This window comes from Ambystoma mexicanum, chromosome 1q (assembly GCF_040938575.1).
Source record: "Ambystoma mexicanum isolate Mex_15411 chromosome 1q, UKY_AmexF1_1, whole genome shotgun sequence".
Lineage (NCBI taxonomy): Eukaryota > Metazoa > Chordata > Amphibia > Caudata > Ambystomatidae > Ambystoma > Ambystoma mexicanum.
The window spans coordinates 48,136,855-48,157,494 of NC_090922.1; the positions used below are offsets into that span (position 1 = coordinate 48,136,855).

The 20,640-nt window shown below is 46.8% G+C and overlaps 1 protein-coding gene across 1 annotated transcript in view; it reads left to right on the forward strand.

Moving 5' to 3' along the window:
• Positions 1-20,640, forward strand: part of DHX38 (DEAH-box helicase 38) — a 2,105,687-nt gene that overhangs the window by 1,738,278 nt on the left and 346,769 nt on the right. Inside the window, exon 24 of the mRNA XM_069635507.1 lies at positions 2,753-2,878. Coding sequence (XP_069491608.1) covers positions 2,753-2,878 — 126 coding nt within the window. The remainder of the gene's footprint in view (positions 1-2,752; positions 2,879-20,640) is intronic.

A 20,640-nucleotide genomic window follows, 5' to 3' on the forward strand; every position in this document is an offset into this window, starting at 1 on the left:
CCCAATCCTATTCACCAAGTGCCTTGTGCCAGTTATAGCTCACATCTGTTATTCAGGGATCCATGTCTACCCTTCCCTCGATGACTGGATGATTGAATTGCTTACACTCGCAATTCAGCATACAGGGGCAATGAACATTTGCTTGACATCACTAGGATTATTTGTGAACTATGCAGAGTCTTGCTTGACTCCATCTCAGAACGCTCTTGTCTCAGGGAACTGTCAACACGCGGTCTTTTGTTGCCACACCATCTGATGACATGGTAAAGTCCATTCTAGCAAAGGTTGTTCTGTTGTCGCAGCTTTCAGTTGCTTCAGTCTGCACTCTGAAATCCCTGCTAGGATTGGTGTCCTCTTGCATCCCGTTGATTCCACACTGCAGGCTCCGGATTAGGTCCCTCCAAGAATTTCTGGATGCCTGTTGGCATCAAATATCTGGATTCTGGGAGGACAAGATTTTTTTGATGAGTCCCTTTTGCAATTCTATTTTATTTGTTGGTGGAGCCTTCGTCTCTGTCTCACTCAAGGAGCGCCTTTTCACGTTCCAGGCCATCAAATCACAGTCATGACAGATGCCTCACTGGAGGGCTGAGGAGCGCACACTGGTCGTTTTCATGCCAGAAGCCTCTGACGAGAAGAAGCCTCACATCAATGTCCTGGCGTTACAGGCCGTATTCTGAGCATTGAAGTCCTTCCGGCCCCAACTGCACAGCTGGGTGGTTCAGGTCCACAACAGATCCTCAGCAGGAACCCCGATCCTGCCACGAGTGGGAACTTCTGCAAGACCAGGTTCTCTGTATCTTCTTCAGGTGGGGGTTTCCAGACATTGATCTCTGCAAACAAAAAGTGCAAGACCTTTGCAAACAGGTTCCATCAGAAGTTGAGTCAGGGAGACATGTTCTCGTTCCCATGAGGGGTAATATTCCTCTACGTTTTTCCTCGTATCCCTCTTGTCCCTCGAGTGCTCTGTGTGCTCAAACAAGATCAGTTCAGGATTATCTTGGTGGCCCCAGACTGGCCAAGACAGATCTGGTACTCTGATCTACTCAACCTCTTTATGGCCCTTTCCATGGCTAACTCCACTGTTCAACTTCTCTTCAGATAAGGCAGGTCCGAAACCAACACGGTCCAGCCCCCCTCAACTTGACGCCATGGCTCCTGCATTTCTTGAGTTTGGGAGTGTTCCTCTGCCTCCAGACTGCTGGGATGCCCTGGCCATGGCCAGAGCACCCTCATCTGTGTTCTGTTAAAAGGAAGTGTAAGCGTTTCACTGTCTGGTGTAGTGATAAACATCTTGATCCATTCCAGGTACAGGCCCTGGAAGTCTTACCATACCTCTTGTCTTTGGCCAGATCAGTTTGGGTGAGGGTTTCATTCATTTGAGCTATACCTTCGCCCTTGTGGTTTTTATGTATGTTCTTTTTTATAATCTTATTCAAAGAGCATGTGAATGTATGAAAGATACCAATGCAGGAGAATAAGAATTACAGATAACTTTTTCCTTATGTGTGTTTTACAGCATTATGCCCAGATACCCTGTCTGGTCAGGATGCCGTTTTGAGAGAACAGTCTTTTAAATAATTTGCGATTGACTTTCCCCATGATTTTGGCTCTTCCCTCTGTCATGCCAATAATATTATGGAAGTCTAAGATGAGGAAGCTGTGGGAGAACACATTCCATTAGAAGAACACATTACTTACGGTAATGTTCTTTCAGATGGATGTTTCTCCCAGATTCCTCATCGTCCTAGCCCTTTGAGAAAGTGCTCACTCTTTAAAATTATTTGCAAAAAAATAGATATTCACATTGGCGAATTCCCCAATGTGGCTGAGCATGGGCAAAATGATTGAACCAATGCCACTGGGCATGGTGTGAGCTATTTAGACAGACGCAGATGTTGCATCTGGCCTCACGGAAGAAATGCACCAAGGGATCTTGATGTTGAAGGCACACAGTGCACAGGGCCCCCCTTCTGTTGAAAGTTTGCGAGATCTACTGAAGCATGAAGAAAATATCTAAGATAAGGAATCTGCGGGAGGAACAACCATCAGAAAGAACATTGAGAGTGAAGTAGTTTGTTCTTCTTTTCGACAGGAAGTTTAGCAAAATATTGCTAGAGCACCACACACACATGTGGTATTCCCCTTCAGTAACTTTGGCTTAATAATTCACTTCTCAAACAGTTGAGACAGCAGAGGAGGAGACCAGCTTGTCCAACCTTTTTTCTGATGTAGATGCTTCTATTTGAGTTCCAGCTAAATGTTTCACATCTGAGTTATTGCTGGTCTGATAATTCACTTTTGGCAAGTAAGACAAACGCTATGTGTATGTGGAGCGCTCTAGGGGTCTGACTGATTTTTATGTCTGGAAGATAGCTTGCAACTTTCAACTTCCACATATTTATAGCGGCCCAATTAATTTTTTTATAGCTGGTGATGTGTTTTTCATCAAATAGGGTTACATGTATTGATGCTGGAGTATTTTCAATATGTACTTTTAGGCTGGGGCACATCCTGGCCTTTGCCCATGACTTAGTGATCTTCAAAGACCATGTGATTTGGTGCTAGCAGCAGATGATACTGCAGTAGAACGTTGCAGTGTTCTTACCTCTCCTCACGGTGTAGTTGGCTGAGGGATGCCATATGCAATTGTTGGGCGATAAGAATCTAGACAAGCCTCTTTGGTGGTTGCAAATGAATTGATAAGTTGAATTAAATGTTGATGTTTTGAATGGTTTCTTTTCTCTCCTAGGGAATTGGAGAATATGTAAATATCCGGACCGGCATGCCCTGCCATCTGCATCCTACAAGCTCCCTGTTTGGTATGGGTTACACCCCAGATTATATTGTGTATCATGAGCTGGTTATGACCACGAAGGTAAGCAAGCAATGGGTCTCTTTCCTGAAGGTGAAGGTATCACCGGCTCTTCCCTTGTACTGTGTTTAGAGGGTAAGCACGTATATATTATTGAGGCTTGTGGATCTGCTTAGAATCACGTGCTTTGCCTATGCCGACATCTAGTGGTTGGTGCAGAGGATTGCATGACTTATTTTCAATTTCGGAAAGGGACAGCAACCAGGCATGTATGTAATACTATCCCTACTGTGATATGTACAATACCGATGATCCTTCACATGTCAAGGTCCTCGGGTTGTTTTTTTTTCCGCCAATCCGGTTGCTCAAATTTTGCAGAGTTCTACTTTTTCGGAGTTTGTTGCTCATTAACAACGACCATTTGTTAAGATAAATTATTATATTTCATATTTCCATCTTCGGTGAACATGCACAAAGTTACCTGCTGGCTCTCGCTAGTGACTTTGCTGCACTCTGGTGTTCCGGAGCATCACCGATGGCCTACAACTCTTCAGGCCTCAGCCTTCTCAGTAGGGAGAATGGGGGGTGCGGGGGGGGGGGGTGTTACATTTAGAATGTCTCTACACATGTTCCCCGTAATATATATCGTGTCAATGTTCTCCGGCGCCAGTCATGAAGAAGACTACTTTTAAATTCTGCCCTTCCTGTAACCTTACATTTCCCTGGAAGGATACACACAACGTGTGTAACCATTGTCTTCCAAGAGACCACAAGGAGGCCAGATATCGAGCCTCTAAGCTCTTCAAGCCAAAGACTCTTAAGGATCGGGATTGAATCGCTGGACAGCCTATGCAATGCAAGCTGAGGAATTGGCGGTATACCCAACCGGTGTAGAGGAAGCATTTGGAGCAGTACAGTCCCGGCTTCATTAGCTAAGTCGAGGAGACATCTGATAGGGACCTTCAGGATTATGGGGTGCAAGTGCCCCCCCTCCCCCCTCTAAAGGCAGGCGTCCTGCTCTGTTATGGAGGCTTCCCCTGGCGACAAAGACAAACATATAAAGCACACGCTTAGTGCGTTGACACAAAGTAAACAAAACTGTTTCACACAAACAAAAACACTTTGCCCATGGCACACGTTTCAACTATCTCGTCGGAAAGTACCAAAACATCAATGGAACACGTCCCCTCATCAGTTTGGCGTTTACTAAAACCTCTGCGCCAAATTGAATCTAACAAAGCACATGCTCAGTCTGTATTTTATGAAATTACCTAATACCACAAGTCCGACCCCAATTTTCCATATATATATATATATGTATATATATATATATATATATATATATATATATATATATATATATATATATATATATATATATATATATATATATATATATATATATATATATATAGGCTTTGTATGTGAGGCAGAGAGTTTTAGGTCGATTATTTATTTTATTTTTTTTGTTGAATGCTAAGCCATTTGCATGTGATTCTAGTGTACGAGATATGCTCTCGCCTAGGAATGTTTAGTGCTGCTCATAGCGCATTGTTTTGAATGACTTGAAGTTTACTGATTATAGCTTGGTTGGCAGCTAGGTAGAGGCTCTTGCAGTAGTCTAACTTAGACTGTATGCGGGCTCTAGCTAGTGTGAGGCATCTGTTAGTAGAGAGAAAAGGTCTGCAGGCTCGAATTAGTTTTCCTGTATAGGCGGTGGAAGAGGCAGTTGAATTGACTTGCTTAGTGAGGTTGGTATTGGCATCAAGATAGAAGCCAAGAGTTTTCACATGTTTGGCGACAGGGATGGTGTTGCCATCAATGATGCTTTTGGAGTAGTTAGGGCTCAGTTTTTGTAGGTTGTTAGGTGAACCAACAATGAGCAATTCGGTCTTCTTGTCATTCAGGCAGAGGCCATGTGTGGCCATGCAAGCCTGAATGACAGAGAAAATGTCATTGATCCTGGTGACATCAGTATTGTAATTGCCCGATATGGTGAGGAGTATCTGGGTGTCATCCGCATAGTTTGTGTAGGTGACTCCGAGAAGATCCAATTTATCAAAGAGGGGCTTTGTAAAGATATCATATAGAGTAGGGGAAACGCATGAGCCTTGTGGGAGGTTCCACACCTCCGCTCACCGCCACGATTTTTTATCATGGGTCATCTAAAACTGAATTATGTGGTGATTACTACTACCCTCAAGAGAGCTGGGACTCCTTAGACACTGCTGAGGCTCTGCCAGATGAAGAGAGTGAAAGGATATACGCACTAAGGAAAGAAAGTAGCTACGCCGGCTGCTTTCCAAATGCATATTGCAATTATACTGCCCTCATGGCCAGTTTTAACCGAGCTCAATGGGACCGTGTAGAGGACCTAGTTAACAGCATCCATGAGCCTCTCAAGTCAGAGGTGCTCAAAACATCATCCGGAGGCAAACAAACCGCTAATGCCATTATGTAATACTCTTAATGCTGCAGATACAGCTGATGGAATAGGGGCAGATGGTACACCAAAAAGGCATGCATGGCTTAGAAATTTCGGGTTATAGACCAGAAACTGATTGCGCTACTTCACATGCCAGTAGAAGATAGTGTCCTGTTTGGTAAGGTGGTATATGATGCTCTTGAAACCTCAAAGAAAGAACATGAGACACTGAAGACCCTGGGGCAGATTGCAAATAGGCTGTATCAACAAAGAGGTACATATGCCAACCTCGGTACTTTTCATGGTCGGGGCTGCACAATATCCTCAGCCCAGTCGGGCTATACCTCAGGGACAGGCTCCAGCTTGTGGTATACTAATCGGGGACAATTATGTACATCCCAGAGGTAGAAACCAGCCCACTAGAGGTTCAGCTCCTACCTCTAAACAATGACTCCCTACTTCAGGTCCCCTCCCATATCACCTCAGAATGGGGTTGCCTTACACTATTCGCCCATGTATGAGGGGATCACGTCAGACAAGTGGGTGTTGTCAACTATAAACAACTGATATTCCGTGGAATTCAAGGAACTAATGCAAGCTCATCCACCAAGAGTCAAAAGAATACCATTAGAACACTTCTACAAAATGGAGCCATAGAGCTCATTCCACCATCGGAGGTGAGCAAATGTATTTATTCTGTTGACTTCTTTGTTCCAAAGAAAGACCAGACAAAATGCCCAGTACTCAATCTGAAACCAACAAACCCCCCATGTGTCAAACCTCAAAAGTTCAGGATGACAGCATTGCAGGAAGTCATCCTTTTGCTCATAAGCGGAAACATGACAACCCTGGATATATAAGATGCGTACCTACATCGTTGAGGATTAGTCGCAACAAAATGTATCTGTGCCTATGAGGGAGCGTCGGCCAGCAAAGCCGGCTCTCACAAGGCTACTTCCTGTCTGGCCCTGTAGATAACATCACCATCAGGCACTGGTTCCTGCAGTAGGTGACCCACCCCCATGCTGCGTTGAGCCCGACAGACCGGAGCAGACCGTGCACCCCACACAGGAGGTAAGCACTGCAGTGCGTCCTCACTACTGGAATCAGACACTGACAGAGCTTGCTCCAGGGGCCGGCACTGCTTTTCATTGCATCTCGTCCCAGGGGAGAGAGCTACACCTTAAAATGACGGCTGCTGTTACTACACCAAGGCCTGGGGCTAGCTGACCCACCTACATCATTGCGGATTGGCTACAACAACATTTATCTGTGCGTATGAGGGAGTGCCGGCAGGTGAAGCCGGCCACCTCCAGAGTACCATCTCACAAGGCTACTACCTGTCAGGCCACTGGTGGCCAGGGGCCAGCTATTTTCATAGTTCATGCAGCACCCATTCGGGTAATCTACTGCAAATCCCTGCCCTACGTATGTCCATAACACCATCAGACCCATATGCTGTGCTGCATTCTTTCTTCCTCTCCGATGCGCTGCCGCATTACTTCCTGACCAATAAAGCTGTACGCAACACAGTCGCAGACAAAGCCGTGCTGTTGATCCAATGCTCACTATGGCACAGAAACATGAGTTTATGCGCACCACCCAGATACAACCTCAGGCGACTTACCCACACTACTACTACAGGAACTCTCCGGTTCACCCATCAGGTTGCTACACCTTTGTGCACTCGCGCTGCCGCAATACCCATAGCAATCAGAAAAAAGGCACAGGGCGCCCGATCACTCTGGCCCTGCTCACCCTCCAAGCCAGGAAGAGACTGTACGCATCACACAACTGAAAACTTCTCATCTGCCAGCCACAATCTTGCACTCCCCGCGGAAAATGACACATGCGCTTCTTGCACACAGGCTTCAATCACCCTATATGAGCATTATTTATCTGAGCCTACTGCTGATATTCTGTATGAGCCTGGTGTATCTGAGCCTACTGGTAATATTGTGTATGAGCCCTGTCCACCTGAGCCTACTGCCGATATTCTGTATGAACCCTGTCTACCTGAGCCTGCTACCATTACTTGTATTACCCCTGCACCTCAGAACTTGCCACTACTACGACACATGCCGCCTGTATCGAAGCCACTGCCATGCATGTGCTAAGCACCTCAAACCCCATTATCGACATAGGTTTCTCAAATCCTGCTGCCTCACTCCATCAGGAGACAACTCCTGGTGCCACCCATACCACCACCACCACCAGATGCGCAGACCAAATACCTCTCCTCACCGCCCACTCCTCCACCGAGCCCGACTGCCAAGCCTTAGCCTAGAACCCACTGACCCCTGGGCCTACCAACTGCACAACCAGCACCGCAACCAATAATAGTCCCACAACAGCAAACATCCAAGGAGCACTGATCAATGCTAGATCCCTTCCAGCTCATGCTCTCGCAATCTCTGATCTCATCACCTCTAACAAACTGGATCTACTAGCAATCAGGGAAACGTGGCTGCATGCAGCCGCTGGCCCATCCCTCTCCCTAGCCATCCGTGATGTCTATACCATCTACACGAGAGACAGATCTCTCGCCAAAGGAGGTGTGGCCCGCATCGCCAAAATGCACTTGTCTGTCAGAGAACTGCCCAACCAAACTCTCCACTCGGGAGAACTGCTCTCGATCAAACTTTTGTTTTCAAACACAGCCTCACTAACCATCCATATCATCTACAGGCCACCGGGCCCATTACTATCCTTTGATGAAGACCTCGCCCTTCTCCTCGCTAACCACGCCAAACCGTCCTCCAGAATCATCCTTATGGGTGATGTTAATCTAGGCCTCAATGCCCTGCAGATGTTAATGCCCAGGCCATAACCACAACGATAGAATTGCTAGGATTCACGCAGCGCATCACCTTCCCCACGCACAATAAATGTTGCATGTTAGACTGGTTGGCAGATATGAACAGCAAGACCAAAATCCTCTCCAATACTCCCTGCCCCTAGTCCGATCACAATGTCATCACCTTTTTCATCCCTAAATACATTACATCCAAAGCCTTACCGCAACTGGCATCAGCCTCGCGGTCAAGAAATACTCGCAACATCACACCGAGAATATGCTCCTGTTTGCTACACCCTATCATAGACCATCAACACTCCGTCTGCGATCCCAACCACATGGTAGAGGTCTACGATCAAACTCTGCTTCTAGCTATAGACAAAGTAGCTCCGCTGAGCATGCGCAAACCTAAACCAAGAGCTCACCTGAATTCCTGGTACGCCTCACAGCTCTACGGTCCACTAAGCGAGCTGCAGAGGCCATGTGGAAAACGACGCCGTCAAAGGCCAATAAAGATCAATTCAGCTGAGCGGCTAAAACCTGTAAACAAGCCATTGTTCAAGCGAAGAGTCTTACCTCCAACAAGCGAATAGCTAAAGCTAAAACGGGCACAAAAGATCTATTTGCCATTTTACGAGAACTCAAATCCGCAGTCACTCCCCCAGATAGTTGCCTCAAGGATACAACATGGTGCTCTAATATCCAAAAGGCACTCATGGATGAAATCACACAACTCTAAACAAAATTGTCTCCAAACAACACAAACTACTCTAATCAGAAACTGTGGCTGCCACCAACCCACTGCCCAATCCCATCAAACTATTTGAATTGAGACTAGTCTCGATACTAGAAGTCATTAAAATCATCAAAGGCCTGAAGCCTTCGAGATGCCAAGGAGACCTCTGCACTGCTCTCTTGATCAAAGACTGTGTGTCGGAACTCACCCCCTTCATCACATCGCTCAGTTACAAATCCTTTTCCCAGGGTACCGTCCCTAACCTGAAAGATGCCTGGGTCCTCACGCTCCTTTAAAAAAAAAAAAAAACACAGACACTAGACCCAAATATCCCCACCAACTACGGTCCCATCACCATTGTCCGCTTCCTTCTCAAAATTCTAGACGGAACAGCATACCTGCAAATACTGACACATCTCGAATCCAATAACCTCCTCGGCTTACACCAATCTGGCTTCTGCCCAGGACACTGTACTGAGTCAGCGCTCTTGGATTTGAAAATCCAAATGGACGAGATCATAGATATTGGGAACGTAGCCATCCTACTCCTGCTTGACCTCTCCGCTGCATTCGACCTAGTGAACTACAAAATCCTATGCCAACACCTCTCATCTGCAGCTCCCTTGTCCACAAAAGCCATATCCTAGATTGAGTCCTTCCTATCCAATCGCACAATGAGTCTTCTCCAACCTAGCGGCTGCCACGCCAGCCCCAGTCGTATGCGGTGTCTCTCAAGGCTCCTGTGTTTCAATGACACTTTACCACATTTTTACAAAACCCCTGTTTGACCTCTTGGATGAACAAGGCGTCTCCTACACCAATTATGCGGACGAGACGCAGATCCTCCTGCCTATCTCCGGTAGAAATAACAATGACACCAATGCCCTCAACAAAATATATGAAATCATCCAAGCATCGATGGCGCAACACAAACTCTGCCTAAATGATGATAAAACAGAACTCCTCTTAGTAGGCACCCAATCCCAACTAAATAAACTGGATGGCGACTACAAATCTTTCACCATCGACGGAAACCCCTCACCGTCCTGAAGGAAGTAAAAACCCTAGGGGTATATCTGTACTCCTCTCTCTAACCAGACAAGTTAAGGCAACGGCTTCAGCGGAAGCCTGCAAGCTAAACTCATTGATGCCTGCAGAGCTTTCTTAACGCCAGAAAGCTGCATCAAACTAGCTAGCGCCCTTATACTGTCTAGCCTAGATTACTGCAACACCCTCTTTGCAGGCTCCGCCACTGGCAACATCAAAAAACAAGTCATCTAAAATAATGCCGTAAGAGCCGCATTGAATATCCCAAGAGCACATCTCGTCAGCCAGGCGCAATGCCCACTGACTGCCTGTCCAAGACAGCATCATGTTCAAAACTCTCTCCATCACTCCAAAGTGCTTAACAAACACTACCCCTAAATATCTCTCTAGCAAATTTGCCAAACCTCAATCCAATAGACCCACCCAGGCCACCACCTCGCACCTCCTCACCATTCCTAAATTCAAACGAGCAAAGGCAGGGGGCCGCAGCTTCCCAGTCGTGGCTGCCAAACAGTGGAATCCCCTCCCTATGGTGCTTCCGCAAAAGACTCAAAACCGCATCTTTACGCAAGACTTATAGATCACACTACACTGCACTCAGGCTAGCCCTGCCACCTGGACTGTCTCTGCCATTATTGTATTCTCTGCTTCATGTTCTACTGTAACCAGCGCCCAGATGCTCTCGGGTTTGTGTGCTCTACATGCCAAATAAAATAAATTAAAATAAAATATTTACATATTTCAATGCTGCAATCACACTGACAATACCTAAGACTCAAAGTAGATTCGGTGCACTACCAATTCAATGTACTTCCCTTTGGAATTGCATCAGTCCCCCACCCTACCCTTCCTAGAGTATTCACAAAGGTTCTAGCAGCAGTAGGAGCACACTTGAACAAAGAGCGTCCCACTGCACCCTTATCTGGACGGGCTAATAGGGGAAACGAGGCAAATTTGTCTGCAAAATACACACAAGACAATACATCTTTTGCATCAGCTAGGCTTCTCAATCAACAAAAATAAGTCTAGCTTGACTCCCAGTTGGGAAAAACGGCTCCTAGAGGCTGTAATTCGAACAGAAGACTCATTGGTCTCCCCCCTCCAACAAGAGTACAAAACATGTGAAAGCAAATCTCTTGTTATACAGTCGGTCGACAGATGTCAGTCAGGAAAGTAATGCGCCTCCTCGGTATGATGGGATCCTGCATATTCATTGCGCCACATGCAAGTCTACACATGCATCCAGTTCAAGAATGGTTACTGAATCAATGGTCGGAGGCACAAGGCGATTGGGAAGATCTAAAGGTGATTTCACAACTAGTGGTATTGGCGCTTCATTGGTGGACAAAGGAGAACCTGTTAAAGGGAAAACCCTTTGTAGCCCTCCAACACAATTCACAATCACAAAACTCATCCCTCTCAGGTTGGGGAGCCCATTGCCTCCACCATACAGGGTGAGACATGTGGACACAGACAGTAGCCAAGAAACACATCAATTTCCTAGAATTTCTAGCGGTATCCACAGCGTGACGGGGAAGAATGTGCTAATTATAACACAGCTCAACTGCCATGTTTTACATCAACAGGGTGGAGACAATCTAAATATGTCCAGACTAGCTCAGAAAATCTGTAAAAGGAACCTACAGAGCGGAATGTTCCTCGTATATCAACATGTTCCAGGGGAACACAACTGGCTAGCAGTCACACGGATCAACCCCTGAAACACGAGTGGGAGCTACATTCAGACATTGAAGACTGCGTTTTCTCACGTTGCGGTCATCCAGATATAGATCTGTTTGGCACAGGGAAAACCGCGAAATGCCTAAGTTATGCTTCCAGGTTCCGTCAGAAGAGGTCCAAGGGAAGCGCACTGTGGTTCAGTTGGTCAGGAATATTTGCATATGCTTTTCCACCAGCACCACTCTTGAACAAAATAATCCACAAGATGCATCAGTAGCACTTAACGAGCCTAGTTTCTCCATGTGGGCGCGGCAAACGTCCTATTCACATCTTCTCAAAATGTCATTTGCCCACCAATGAAACTAACATCCCCTTGCAACATGTCACAGAATCAAGGATTAACCCTACACCCACATCCTCAGAACTTCGTAGAGTTCGGCCATCTTAATTCACCTGACAAGATGGATGGAGATATTAATGGAGGCACGTAAACCAAACACTAGGGGCACTGCTACTTTAACAAATAGAAAAGATTTGTCCTATTGTGTAAAAAGTCAGATGTCGACCCAATTGACTGTTCAGCATCGCATAAAATCCTTTCCATTTAAGACCCGGCCTGGTCTTTAATATATTCATTCAATTTAGCTGCACTATCTGCATATACAACATTGAAACATTCCAGTTGTTGAAGCCTTCATTGAGGGAGTTGAAAGGCTTTATGCTCTCATTGCAAATCCGGCTGTGGGTGGGTTTTAAATGTTGTCTTAAGTAAGCTCATTGGACCGCTCTTTGAGCCAGTGCATAAAGCAAGTTTCAAAGATCTCACTTACAAGGTTACTTTCCTTATAGCCATCACTTCTATTAGTAGAGTCAGTGACTGAACCTTTTGTCACAATCACAAAAACGGATGTCTTAAGAATGCACCCATGTTTCTCCACGTTTATTTCCAAGTTCAGTGCACTCAAGGTTGCATGGCTTGACAAATTAATTGATAACAAATGAAAATGTAATGAAACAAAAATAAGACACAAAAAAAATAATTAATTTCTTTCTTTTATTCTGCGGCGGTCTGCCCTGCAAACCCCTGTTTACCCCCGGTGTAAAAACCCACCCCAACCACTTCCCCCCCAAGATTGAACCCTTTACCCCACCCCCACATATATCTTTGTAATTTTTTTCATTTATTTTTCGTTGTAAAAACTGTATACTGTCAATCAATCAGTTGAATTACCAGTGTTCTTCCAGGGACTCTGTACACTTGATGTCTCTGAGGCGGTCATGTACTACCTTAACAAGACAAAACCAATCAAATACAGATCAGTTATTTGTTTCTCTAGCAACCAGAAGAGAAGGGGAATCCTGTCTCCGAGGCTACCATTGCTAGATGGATAGTAAGATGCATACAACAGTGCTACACATTATCCAACAAGGAGTTACTGTTTACATGTAGAGCATACTTCACATGTGGTACAGGAGCTGCATTGCCATCATTGCTAACGTACATCTGGTGGCTATCTGTAGAGCAGCCGCATGGAGTTCAGCGCACACTTTCACTCTATATTGGCACACACAAAAGAAGTGACTCACGAGTGGGACAAGCAGTATTAAAGCATTTATTTGCCTCTTTTCCTTCTACCTACCCACCACCCTCATCTGGTACTGCCCACTAGTCTATGCAAAGCATATGATTCTAAGCTAATCCACAAGCTTCAGAAGACAAACATTACATGCCTATAATTGTCTTTCTGATGCTTGCATCTGCTTGGATTCACATGCACCCACCTTCCACCTCTCTTTGAGAGCAGAGGGTAACATAGCAAGTCTCCATATGCATTATTCACTATGCACTACATGCAACCTCAGGTCAGAAACAAAACAATCGGCGGACCTTAACGCGTGAAGGATCATGGGTACTGTACACGTCACATAGTATTACATACACGCCATGTCGACTCCCCTTTTCAAAATCAAAAATAAGTCCTGTATTACTGTGCACCAACCACTAGATGATGGCCTATGCAAAGCATGTTAATATAAGCAGATTCAAGCTTTCAGAAAGACGATTATAGGTATGTAATGTGTGTCCTATGTATTATGTACAGATGGCTGTCTTTCTACTAATCCTGTTTGACGAGCCACTAAACGGTTGTCTTTCATTTGAGTGCACTAAGATTGGGGCTGATGGGCAAGAGAGGGTTATGAAGATCACTGTTTCAGTGAGGCACATTTTAAGAGGTTTTCTGAATTCAAGAGTTCTGAGATAGACCAAGATCTAGAGAAAGTTTGTGAAAGAAAAATGTAGCTTTTATGGAAAAAGAAAAACCATATTTTGTTTGGGTGGGGCTGGGGGGAGTGCTGGTCAAGATGAAGAGCATGGGGACTTATTAGGAATGTATGGAGAGGATTTGTGTTGGCAAAAAAACATGGCAGCACTAGGTCCCATCTATGAATAAAGATGGAAAGAAAATGCTATAGGAGCTCCAAAAAGAATCTGGTCACAGATTTTTGTTTTTTTTGTACAAATCAGGTATATCTAAGCTGGTATTGCTGTAAACTAATAGTTTAAAGGTAAGCATTCGTCACCTGTTTTGAAAATAAAAAGTAAGGTAGATATTTTATTTTCCTAATTTGGGGAAAGGGTGATTGTACTGATTTGCTATTCTGGGCAATCGTAAAAATTCCATGAGAACTCAAGTTACAAACCTGCTTGTCTTGGGAATGTCCTTTATGCAGAGAGTGGGGGGTCAGTAATTACTCCACAATATTGGTAGTCGACTATAGATCAATACTTTAGTCTTGTAGGCGTTGAATTTAAGCCTGCTGGTGCCAATCCATTTTCTTAATGAGATTATAGAATCCAAAAAGCTGGTTTCAGATACTACTGATTTACCATTCAGCTGTCGCAATATTTGTGCACCCCCAGAGCAGTTGTGGATGGGTAGTCCCGAAGATCAGAGCTGTATCTTGGTGACCACCATCAATCGGTCGACTCTCAATACACAGGTTTGAACCTGGTCGGTAATTATCTACAGATTCTTCAAAGCATTGCAAATGGGGCTTAGCAGTAGATTCCAAGGTTTGTGCAAAAATGGTTATCGAGAAGAGGGGACAGAAGTTGGCAGGAATCCCTAAGACTTGAGGGAGAACTTTAGTTTCAAATGAACAATACCTGTTTTATGAGATTTCATTTTAAGAGGCCAATTTCTGAGCAAAATTTGAATTTCAAATGGATTGCTTCCTTCCACAGATTCTTAATCTTGGATTTCTCCTGACTTCAGTAGCTGGCATTAAAAACAGGTTTCCCATCAGAGGGCTAGGTGTGCCTCATCACTCGGTGTCCAGACTACAAGAAGGTCACACCAAATCCCATGATCTCATTTCCGCCCCCCCCCCACCCCCTGTGCTCAGCAACTGAGGGTATAAAAAAAAACTTGAGGCAAAAGCCTTCTCCTCCCAGCGCATTCAAAGATTTCTCAATGTTGCAGTTGCTAAAGAGCATTACCCCAGATAAGTAATGATTTCTTAATGTAAGAAAGCAGCCATTCTAATGGATTGTGTCTTTCCACAGATTCCTCATCTTAGATATATAGCCTCACCGAAACCTTTTTGCCACTGGGGCTGCCATGCGATTTCTGCTATAGGTCCCTTAATGCTCTCCTTCCTTAGTGCCAAATGTTGTGTGTGTGTGTGTGTGTGTGTGTGTGTGTGTGTGTGTGTGTGTGTGTGTGTAATATATATATTTCTGAGGCTTGTGGAATCTGCTTAGATCACATGCTGTGCATAGGCCGACATCTAGTGGAAGCTGCGGAGTACTACAGTTTGTTTTTCGAAACTCGAAAATGGGCGTCGACACAGGGCGTGCCAGTAATACTATCCCTAGTGTGACGTCCTCTGTACCCAAGATCCCTCACGCGTCTAGGATCCTCAGATTATTTTTTTCCGCCATACTGGTCGGAAGCATTTTGCGGAGTCCCCTGGCCTTAGCCATACTTTTGCTAGAATTTAAAATAATCATCTATTAACATCCTTTCCCACCCCAACGTCGAACTTCGACACTCGACGCCGGCTGGAGAAGAAATCGACCGTCGGCTACTGCACGACGGATTTGGGCCTCGGAAGGCCGCTGGCCTCGGCCCGGGCCTGGTAGGCCGCTGGCCTCGGCCCTGCAAGTAGGGAGAGTGGGGGGGGTGGTACATACTCTACACTCTTGGTATATAGGTACACCTTATACATTTCCTACACTTAACAGCCCGCTGCCTCAAGGTGCGTATGGAGGGTACCCCTTTTCAATTCTGCCCCAAGTGCAATCGCAAATACCCTTGGGTCGACAGGCACGCCACGTGCAATCTCTGCTTCCCGAGGGACCACCCCGAAGCCAACTGCAGAGCGTGTAGTAGGTTTAAACCTAAGACACTTAAGGACCGTTCGACGAAGCGTTGGTCCCACCACGCCAGGCAGGCGGCCATGGCAGCGGAGGGCGCCTTCAGCAATGGCAGCGACGCCGTACTTTCGGACGACGAGGGCATTACGGCGTCTAAAGACAGCCGAGCGCCGGTCCCCGACCTCGGAAGGTCGTCCGGCAGGGTGGCTATGGGGAAGACCCCCGGCGACGCAAGCGCTTCACATACTACACACACTAAACACACTAAGTCCAACCGAGACTCGACGACGTTGAGTTCTCGGAAAGAGGCACAGACAGAACGGTCCGATTCGGTGTCCTCTGGGCGCTCTCGATCAAGATCGCCGCATGACTCCAGGCAATCATCCACTCTTGCCAAGAGTGCCTCGCTCCCTAGGCTAACAGAAGTTCGATCGTCGGAAGACGACTTCCACCCCCAGGCCGCGCGCCAGGAGTCGGAGCCCGCAATTAAAGCCAGCGAGGCCCCACGCTCGAAGGACAGGGACACCTCACCCGATCCTCGACGCCAGGCGTCGAAAAACTCCGGAGCCACTAAGGGACAGGGAAAACATTTTTACTACGCACGGGGAGGGGGGAAAACAGCAGAAGAAACTACCTGTACATTCCACACCTGTGAAACACTCCATCCCCCCTAAACAGACAGGCAAGCCCAGGTCTGCTGATAGGTCCACAACCAGCAAAGCTACTCAAGATAAATCCCATAGACTTGCTGAGAGAGTCATTCCCAGTTCCAAAAAATGGTCCAGTGAAGACATAGATAGGGTCATGTCAAGAATGTCTTCTTTGGCTGATTTTTATGATAAAAATCCAGAACATTTGCTCTCGTATGATCCACAAGGGGCCACACCCTCAGGCTCTACTGATCCTATCCCCCCGAGTAAGAAGGCCCGGTTTGAAACTCCAATGAGGTCCGAACCCTTCGAGGTACAACCTTACGCAAGACCATACGGTATCAAGGAGAGGCTTCCTTTTGTGAAGACCAAGATTTTGGGTTGATAGAAGAGCAACCGGGACGGCCTACTATGGGGATGATGAGGACCAGGAAGAAGAAGAAGAGGATGACCCGGAAACATACAGAGTAGATTCCCCGGTAGAGAACGAAGCCCCGGTTGCCGACTCCCCGGTCGATAACCAACCCCTCCTAAATGAGGTTCTCGCTCGCGCAGCGGAACATTTCCACATTGACACCCACGGTGTACAGGAGGAAAGGGACTTCGCAGAAGAGTTAGTGGGAGAAAGGAGGCCTGTTGCCCAGACCATCCCTATCCTTAAATCCATTCAGCGGAGAATAGATCCGTCCCTGGTGAACCCAAACCTCACCAGAGCAGTCAATCCCAGGGTTGAAAAACTTTTCAGGGCAGCTCAGTCTGACCCTTTCTATATAAGAGGACATCTGAAGCCAGACTCCCTAGTTGTCACCAACACTCGTAAGAGGGCTGGGACACCCTTGTCTTCGTCAGAAGCTCCTCCCGACAAGGAGAGCAAAAAACTATATGGTTTCGGCAGGAAGGTAGCCTCAACGTCCGCCTATCAAGCAAGGATTGCTAACTCCACCACCCTGTTGGCCAGCTACAACTGCCATCAGTGGGAAGAAGTTGCGGCTCTCATAGCCTCTGCTCCTGAACCGTTAAAGGGCCAATTAGCTCGGATTTCCGCAGAGGGTAGAGCCGTGTCTGGTTGCATTTTGAAAGCAACCTTCGACGCCGCGGACAACGCAGGCAGATTGATAGCAGAAGGTACTGTTATCAAGAGACACGCGTGGTTACGGCAGTCTGGTTTTAAGGCAGAAACTCAGGCATCATTGTTAGACAAACCGGTGGAAGCCGATCTGTTTGGTAAGGCGGTCGAAGACGCACTGAAAAATGCCAAGGACTAATACGAGACACTCAAATCCCTTGGTCAGTTAACCAATAAACCCCCTAACCAGAGAGGGAATAGTAATTTTCGTCGCCCACGCGCCCAAAATTCCCAGAGAGGATCTAACTATTCCCAGGGGCAGGGTACACAGTGGAACAACAACCAACAGTCTACCCAGGGTTACGGCAGAGGTAATAGGAGAGGTCGTGGTAAAGGCAGAGGCAGCCCCAGCAAGGGAGGTGGCACGCTTCCACCAAAGCAGTGACGCTCAGTTCAGGGTCCCTTCTCACGCAACCCCAGTAGGGGGACGCATTTCAAACTTCACCCAGGCTTGGGAAGGGATCACATCAGACAGATGGGTGCTGTCAACAGTATCCACGGGATATTGTATAGAGCTACTGCAGCGTCCCCGGAACCATCCTCCACGACAAAGAGTACACTCCTTAGAACATCAGAAGATTCTCCTCGAGGAGATCGCCATTCTTCTACAAAAGGACGCGATAGAACTCGTCCCGGGACACCAGGTAAACAAGGGTATTTATTCAACTTACTTCCTTGTGCCAAAGAAAGACTTGACAATGCGCCCAGTATTGGACTTAGGGCCTGCCAACAAGTATGTCAAGCCCCAAAAATTTCGTATGACCACGCTACAAGAGGTAATCCCCCTCCTAAAAAAGGGGGATGACATGGCAACCTTGGATATGAAAGATGCTTATTTTCATATTTCCATGTTCCCAGCGCACAGAAAGTACTTGCGCTTCAAGGTGGACAGTCGGCACTACCAATTCAAGGTACTGCCCTTCGGGATAGCTTCAGCACCAAGGGTATTCACCAAGGTACTGGCGGTGGCGGCTGCACACCTACGCAGGGAGGCAATCCCAGTGTACCCTTATCTGGACGACTGGCTCATAACGGGGGAAACCCCAGGAATTTGCAGGACAAACATTCAAAGGACTATCGACCTCCTCCACGAGTTAGGCTTCTCAATCAACGAGAAGAAGTCAAGCCTGGTGCCAAGCACCTCAAAACAATTCCTAGGAGCAATCCTGGATACCCAGGAGGGGTTAACCTTTCCTTCAGAAGAAAGAATTCGGAATATACTACTGCAAATTCCGCATTATCAGTCCGGTCAACAAATAACTGTACGAAAAGCAATGCGTTTACTGGGCATGATGGCATCATGCATTTACCTGGTCCCCCACGCGCGCCTGCGCATGCGTCCCATGCAGGAATGGTTGGCGAAACAGTGGTCTCAGGCAAGTGGTCAGTGGGACGATCTAGTGGTCGTTTCGCCAACACTGGTACAAAGCCTTCACTGGTGGACAAGAGAAAATCTCGCACAGGGGAAACCCTTTTACGATCCCGAAGTACAGGCAGTAGTCACTACAGATGCATGTCTGGCGGGGTGGGGAGCTCACCATCTCCACCACACAGCTCAGGGTCTCTGGTCTCACTCAGTGGCCAAGAACCACATCAACCTGCTAGAGCTTCTGGCAGTATTCAGAGCGCTTCAGGCGTTCGAGCCCCACCTACTAAACCTGTCAGTGCAAATCCGGACGGACAGCACTACAGCCATGTTCGACCTGAACAAGCAAGGAGGGGCTCGCTCGCCAAATCTGTCCAAGCTTGCCCAGAAAATCTGGATATGGGCACTCAGACGGGACATCTTCCTGTCATCACAACATGTTCCAGGGGAGCTCAATTCCCTAGCGGATGCTCTGAGCAGAAACTCCCTCCCAGAGGAACACGAATGGGTTCTTCACAGAGAGGTCGTAGAAGATCTCTTCTCTCAGTGGGGTTTCCCCACTATAGACTTATTCGCCACAAGCGAAAACAGACAATGCCCAGGATTTGCATCCAGGTTCCCCCAGCCAGACTCCCAGGGGAACGCCCTGTGGATGAACTGGTCAGGGATGTTTGCGTACGCTTTTCCACCAACTCCTCTCATCAGGAAAGTGGTGAACAAGATGAACAGGGAGTCGATGACGCTCGTCCTAGTTGCTCCCATGTGGGCAAGACAACCGTGGTTCCCACACCTACGCAGGATGGCGGTGTGCGAGCCCATCAAACTTCCAGCCTGGTACAACCTACTGTCCCAGCACCAAGGTCAAACCGTGCACCAGCAACCCAACTCAATGAACCTGGCAGCATGGCTCCTGAGGTCATAGAGTTTGGACACCTCAATTTACCACAGAGGTGTATGGACATCCTAAAGGAATCTAGGAAACCAAACACAAGGCACTGTTACTTTGACAAGTGGAAGAGGTTCGTTATCTGGTGCCAGAGTAGACAAATCAACCCAGTTGATTGCACTCCTTCCACTATTGTTACATACATGCTCCACCTGCTAGATGCAGGATTGGTATTTAACTCACTGAAAGTACACCTGGCAGCCCTCTCGGCTTACACCACTTCCCATGGCAAGGTTTCGTGGTGGAAAGTACCAGTAGTTAAAGTCTTCATGGAAGGAGCAAAGAGACTTCACCCTCCTATTTTAAACCCACCACCAGGGTGGGACCTTAATGTGGTGCTAGCCAAGCTCATGGGCCCCCCTTTCGAACCCATGCATAAAAGCAGTCTCAAACACCTGACTTATAAAACGGCCTTCTTAGTAGCTATTACTTCTATAAGAAGAGTCAGTGAAATTCAGGCTCTGTCAGTGCAGGATCCCTTCTTTACTATCCATAAAGACAAACTGGTTTTACGCACACACCCTAGGTTCTCGCCTAAATTTATATCAAAATTCCATGTAAACCAGTCCATCGAGCTTCCGGCTTTCTTCCAGAACCCGCAAAGCTCGGCTGAGGTGAAACTACACACCCTAGATGTGCGTAGGGCAGTCCTCTACTATGTAAATAAAACC